This window comes from Xyrauchen texanus, chromosome 20 (assembly GCF_025860055.1).
Source record: "Xyrauchen texanus isolate HMW12.3.18 chromosome 20, RBS_HiC_50CHRs, whole genome shotgun sequence".
NCBI lineage: Eukaryota > Metazoa > Chordata > Actinopteri > Cypriniformes > Catostomidae > Xyrauchen > Xyrauchen texanus.
The window spans coordinates 7,181,718-7,187,770 of NC_068295.1; the positions used below are offsets into that span (position 1 = coordinate 7,181,718).

General features: G+C 34.2%; 2 protein-coding genes across 10 annotated transcripts in view; one reads left to right on the forward strand and one right to left on the reverse strand.

Annotated features, from left to right (window-relative positions):
* The window catches only part of LOC127660668 (leucine-rich repeat flightless-interacting protein 2-like), a 38,368-nt gene extending 37,029 nt beyond the window's left edge, over window positions 1–1,339 (forward strand). For all 9 annotated transcript variants that reach the window (XM_052151016.1, XM_052151019.1, XM_052151018.1 and 6 more), the window contains one exon: window positions 325–1,339. In XM_052151016.1, the coding sequence (XP_052006976.1) occupies window positions 325–435 (111 nt within the window). In that variant the 3' untranslated portion in view covers window positions 436–1,339. The remainder of the gene's footprint in view (window positions 1–324) is intronic.
* A 128-nt stretch (window positions 1,340–1,467) lies between these two features.
* LOC127660670 (DNA mismatch repair protein Mlh1-like) lies at window positions 1,468–5,789 on the reverse strand. Its single transcript, XM_052151026.1, has 5 exons — window positions 5,689–5,789; window positions 4,057–4,147; window positions 3,323–3,415; window positions 3,078–3,185; window positions 1,468–2,646 (listed from the first exon to the last, which is right to left on the reverse strand). Exons 1-5 carry the CDS (start codon window positions 5,691–5,693, stop codon window positions 2,491–2,493), a joined length of 453 nt encoding a protein of 150 aa, XP_052006986.1. The 5' UTR covers window positions 5,694–5,789; the 3' UTR covers window positions 1,468–2,490.
* Between the last annotated feature and the right edge of the window lie 264 nt (window positions 5,790–6,053).

Here is a 6,053-nt window from a genome sequence, read left to right on the forward strand (position 1 = left end):
TTGTAGTTATACTTTGCATTGAGTTTAGAAAGCCAAATCCTCCATTGAGTCACTTTGAAATTATAATTTTGTTTTTGGCTTAATGGAGACAATTGTAGATAAAGTATAAATGTATAAAGCATCTACACTAGTTTAAATGCTTAAATCTATTAATTCCAGGGAATTAATAGATAAATAATTTTCAAAAAATTCATTGAAATGAATCTGTCAAAAGGTGTGGGAGCCCTGAATATTAATAAACCAAATACAATCATCAGGCACTTTTCATTATAATATTTACAGTCCAAGTGATACCAAGTCACCCTGACACATTTTATTTTGCAGCTTCGTACAGCCTTGGACAAGATAGAAGAAATGGAAATGACCAACAACCACCTTGTAAAGCGTCTGGAAAAGATGAAAGCAAACAGAAATGCTCTTCTGTCCCAACAGTAAAGAGACTCTTCTGCCAGTACTGCTCACTAACACTATAGGAAACCAAAAAGAAATGTGCTGGCCTGCCCTTTACCTCGTCTCTTTGCCTCTCGTGGTAAAAACATTGATAATGCACCCTACTGGTGCACGGTCAGGTAGGGAGCCTCTAAACCTTTGTGGTAAACACATTTTTTCTTTTCTCAACCTAAGAACATTGTACTAATTTTGTTTTTGAAAGCTTTGTACATCATGTTTGCCATCAAGGTTTCATTGCTCAGACTGGGTGCTTTTTTGTAAGTTGCACGAATATGAAAGCGCTTTTTAAACATGTAAATTCACACTATTTTAGAACCCTCAACATAAATGCTTACACAGCAATGTGCCTTTACAGGGAGAACTGAGGGTTATATGCATTATAACACTATACAGGAAAAACATATTTCTACCGGTACGCAACAATTTGTTTAATAAGGGTACAGCCGTGAGCTAAAAATATATAAAAATCAATCATGTCTGCTATGATTTCAATTGTTTAGTTTTTTTCTTTTTGTTCCAAATATTTAAAATATTTCTTAAATAAATGTGTAAATGAAAATGCATTAGGAATGGGTGGGTTATTCATGAATTGTGATTGATTGAATGTTGGGATTGAAGTGCTTTGTCACAATGGATTACATCATTTCTACACAAAATGCAAAGATTTTAGTAAATCTCAGTAAGAGACTGGTGCTTCTACTGTACAAGATTTCAGATTTATGTCCCAAATGCCACTCAATGCCTTCTCAATGCTAATGTATTCAGGTTTGGTGCAGCATTTAATCACACTAGAAACTTTAAATTGTCTGACACTTCATACACACAGTGATTGTGACTTAAGCAACTGCAAAAGTATACTGTAAATAAACTACACAATTTACAATGTTAACTGATCTGCCTTACCTAAATTATTTTGGACATTCAAAGGAGACTGTAAAGGCAAAATGTTTGATTTCTGAATTAGCAAATGGATTTGCACTCAGCAATTTCTATATATTGATTTTTTGTAATGCAAGCGGTGCAGAAATTATAAGTTTTACTTTCAAACAGGATTTTGTGTACTTAAGCATTTTATTTGGCATCTTGGTTTGTAAAACAATTCGTTACGAGTCTGATAAGGGAAGTGCTTTGTGAAAATTAGTCTCAATGGGTTAACTGGTGCATCTGACATTTTTTTATGCTGTCATTGAATCATGGAGAAACATTTATATGGGTTGGCAGCTCAGTCAGTGGTCAATAATATAACAATTTATGTTTATTAATTTCACAAACAGTTTGATACAGTCACTTTCCTTATTAATCTGGAGGACAAATATCTGCAAATTCGCAGTTTAATGTTTGCTGGCCATACGAGACCTTGTCTGCACTGCAACGGGTAATGACAGTATGTTTAACAACATAAAAGTGCATTTTAATTCAGTCTGACATTTTTCATAGTATAGCATTTAAAGAAATAGTTTACCCCAAAAATGTAAATTCTCTTATTTACTCAATTTCATACCATCCCAAATGTGTGACTTTATTCTGCTGAACAGAAAGATCTTTCGAAGAATATCTCAGCTCTGTAGGTCCATATAATGCAAGTGAATGGTGATCAAAACATAAAGGACATAAAGGCAGCATAAAATAATCCATTCGATTCCAGAAGCAATGCAATCGCTTTGGGTGAGAAACAAATCAATAGTTCAGTCCTTTCTACTATAAATCTCCACTTTCCCATTCAGAATGTGGAGTGTTAAAAAACAAGTGAAGATTTAAATAAATAAAAAATTACTTACAAATGTATCTATTTCTCACCCACAACTATTATATTACTTCTGAAGATATCTGATAGTCATATGGATTACTTTTATGCTGCCTTTGTGCTTTTTGGAGCTTGAAAATGTCTGGTCACCATTCACTTGCATTTTAAGGACCAACAGAGCTGAGATATTCTTCTAAAAATCTTTGTGTTCTACAGAAGAAAAAGTTATACACATCTGGGATAGCATGAGGGTGAGAAAAGGATGAGAACATATTAATTTTTGGGAGAGCTAACCTTTAAACTCTACATAAAAAGTACTGAATTTCAGCATCTTTCAAACAGTTTGTAGAGTTCAGGCAGGCTGGCGATTTGGAGGACACTTTCGTCTTCACTGAAGTGTTTTGAAGGACTGAAGCTTTGAAAACCTTCCACTGCCAGCTCATCTTCACATCCTTGAAGTAATTAAACTATTAATCAAAGTCTCAATCAAAATTGTTAGGGTTTTAGACAGGTTATGTTGAAAATGTAATGTATATACTGCATTACTGCCGAAGTCTAAATTATGGGTCAAGAAAGAGATGTTGCATTCATGGCTGATATTACTTCCAAATCATTTGTCAAATGGATTGTAAGGTTGAGCACAATGCATTATGAGATATCATACCAAGGGCAGTTTGCACTGTTGTATACTGCACATTTTAGCTAATTTAGTAGGCTATTCTATGCACACAGGAAATGAGCATACTATGCACAGTATACATACTATTTATATACAGCAGAAATAGTAAGCATAGTAGTATTCTATTCAGAAGTCATATTCCAAAGTCCCTTTAATGCTAACTATCCACATTTAATTTCTAGCTATTTGTGTGAAGTGCACTACCTGGGGCTCTTCTGCGTCTGTCTTCAATTTGTACTGTTTCCTTATGGAATAGAAGTGATTGCATTCTACACTGAAGTCATGGAAACACTCCTCTCGATCCCAGTTCACCTGCATCATCCATCAGATATAGAGCAACAGGAAATTTCAGTTATTTGTTTAAAACCCACAGGTTTAGATCATTTTAATTTTAACACCAATGTCTATTATACACAGTCCAATATACCATGGTATCATGAAATGCAGACCTCGGTGGCTAAACGCAGAATGAACATTGGAAGACCCTCCATGGCAGGAGTGTAATTGTTGAGCAACATCGGTAGACCAGTCAAGTTCCCTTCCTATAATGAAATGCAGGATTAACTGCAAAATCTTTCTTAATTTGTAAACCATTATGAAGTACTAGAATGTAAGTCCCTTATTACAAAAAACTGCAGTTCAGTTATCTACATACACTCACAAGGATTTTATTAGGATCTCCAATACACCTACTTCTTCATGCGATTATCTAATCAGCCAATCATGTGGCAGCAGAGAGCTGCCACATGATTGGCTGATTATATTATATATAAGATAAAAGATAAATGGCTGATTGAGTAAGTTGAAAATGAGATACATTTACATTTATGCATTTGGCAGACGCTTTTATTCAAAGCGACTTACAATGCACTTATTACAGGGACAATCCCCCCGGAACAACCTGGAGTTAAGTGCCTTGCTCAAGGACACACTGGTGGTGGCTGTGGGGTTAGAACCTGCAACCTTCTGATTACCAGGCCTGTGCTTTAGCCACTACACCACAGATGAAATTCTATATATCGCTCTTCTTAATCCATACGTTTGCTGGTTGTAAAACATTTGCAAACTATTTCCATATCTTCTTTCTGCAAAACACACACACACACACACAAATGCAATCTCCAAACAGAACATTTGCCATTTAAAAAAGTCTAGCCATGTGTGGTGCAAATATGTGATGTACCCTGATGCCAGTGCCTTTGTCCTGGATAAGGATGAGCTCCAGTCCACCCTCTTTCAGTGTTATCTGGATATTTGTGGCCTTTGTATCTAGACTGAGGATTAAAAATACAATATCAATGTCTCATTTTATCACAAAGGCCTTCAAACTTAAGGATTGTTATTGGAATTATATATTAGTAAACAGATAGCTAAGAAAACAAATACACATGTAAAGTTTAGTGATATTAGTAATCATATTAACAATATGATGAACATGAGTAACACTACTCATTAACGATCAATAATAAAACTAGTCTCTAGTATCTGTTAGTGATAAATAAACATACATTAAAGGTATTATTGATCAATAAATAAAGTGTCAGCAGTCATTTGTTATTATTTATTAACATAAGTGACACCGATTATTGATTATAAATAATTGGATAAAGAAGTGTCACTAGTTACAATTTGATTAGTTATCAATAAACATAATAAATAAACACTAACATACAGTTGGTTTACAATTGTCACCGATTACTAGCAGTGTTGGGTGTAATACATTACTAAGTAATTACTATTATAAAAGTAAAGGGATTACTCTTAATTTGTAAGTAATTTAATTACAGCTACTTCTGATGTAATTCTGTTAAATACTGTATAGACTATAGAACAATTCTATATAAACAATAGTGTACTCAGACCGATATATCGGATTTAAGATTAATCGGTGCCGATAGTTGCTGTTTGGAACAATCATTATCGGCTAAAATCATTGGCAATATTTGCAGATAGTTTTTCATAATTTTGTCATTTCAAAATAAGGTGTGTTTCGGACTTGTTCGTACTTAAAAGTCCCGTGTTATGCACCACATTTTTATATTGTCTGGTTATTTTGGGTAATTTTGGTTGAACGATATACTGCATCTGGGATATTATTTATTTAGGACTAATCCCGTCATAGTAAGGGATTTTTTATTTTAAAAACGATTGGCCAACTAATCGGATATCAGTCTTTCCCACCACCTTAGCTATTGGTATCAGCAAAATCCACTATCAGTCGACCTGTAAACAATAGTGAATTTAAAATCGAAATGTAATGTCTAATGTTAAAAATGTAACACTGCCCATTTAAAATCTTTGGGCAGTATATGAATAATATATTTGATTTTATATGATTTATTGAAAGAATTAAAAGAACAGTTTCATGTCTATCTTTGTATTTTTCATCTGGTCAAGGTTGATTAGGGTAAGTAATTAGTAATAAGTAATGCAATTACTTTTCAGACAGAGTAATTTGTACAGTAATCTAATTAAACTGTAGAAGATGTAGTTAGTAATTCATTACTTTTTTTTAGAGTAACTTACCCAACACTGATTACTAGTGATCAATAAATGTCACTGCTCATTATTTTATTAGTGATACATAAGTGACGCCAGCTATTTGTTATAAATAATTGTGTAAATTTATGTTAAATAATTATGTTACAAGTTATTTGTAATCAATAAACGTAACTAACAGCAGATATTAATGACATAATAAAGTGTAGCTATGTTACGGGTGATCAATTAATAAGTGTCACTGTGTTTAATAGTGATATACAAAATAATGAATCAGTTAGTATTCTGTTAGTAAATGAAGTGTCACCAGTTCTACGTCATCTCTTTAATGGCGTTGGCAGGCCACTGAATTATTTCTCCCGCAGCGATGCGGTTCACTACAGTCTCGTCGAGTCTCAGGGTGTCTCCCGCCACATTTGCGACCGCGGGCCGCAGCACTCTAGCGACAAAGAAAGAGCAGCGCCAGACTCCTGTGCGCTGTGATTGGTCGGTAGCATAACTCCATCAACTGACGTCACACAGGAAGTAAAGTGTATGTGTTTAAAGCAATATTTTCTGTATTACACACATACAGATGATATGCAATCTAGGCTGTATTATACATGCAGCACATCATTGAAGTCTTTGGCAAATAATTTCACATCCTCTGTCATCTTGTTCATTTCAGCAATGGGATGATCA

What these genes read in the sequence shown, in the direction of transcription:
- LOC127660670 (XM_052151026.1), bottom strand. An exon ending in TTCTGCGTTTAGCCACCGAG is followed by an intron (nt 3,186 to 3,322) that starts GTCTGCATTTCA and finishes TGGATGATGCAG; the next exon opens with GTGAACTGGGATCGAGAGGA. An exon ending in CAGACGCAGAAGAGCCCCAG is followed by an intron (nt 2,647 to 3,077) that starts GTAGTGCACTTC and finishes AATTACTTCAAG; the next exon opens with GATGTGAAGATGAGCTGGCA.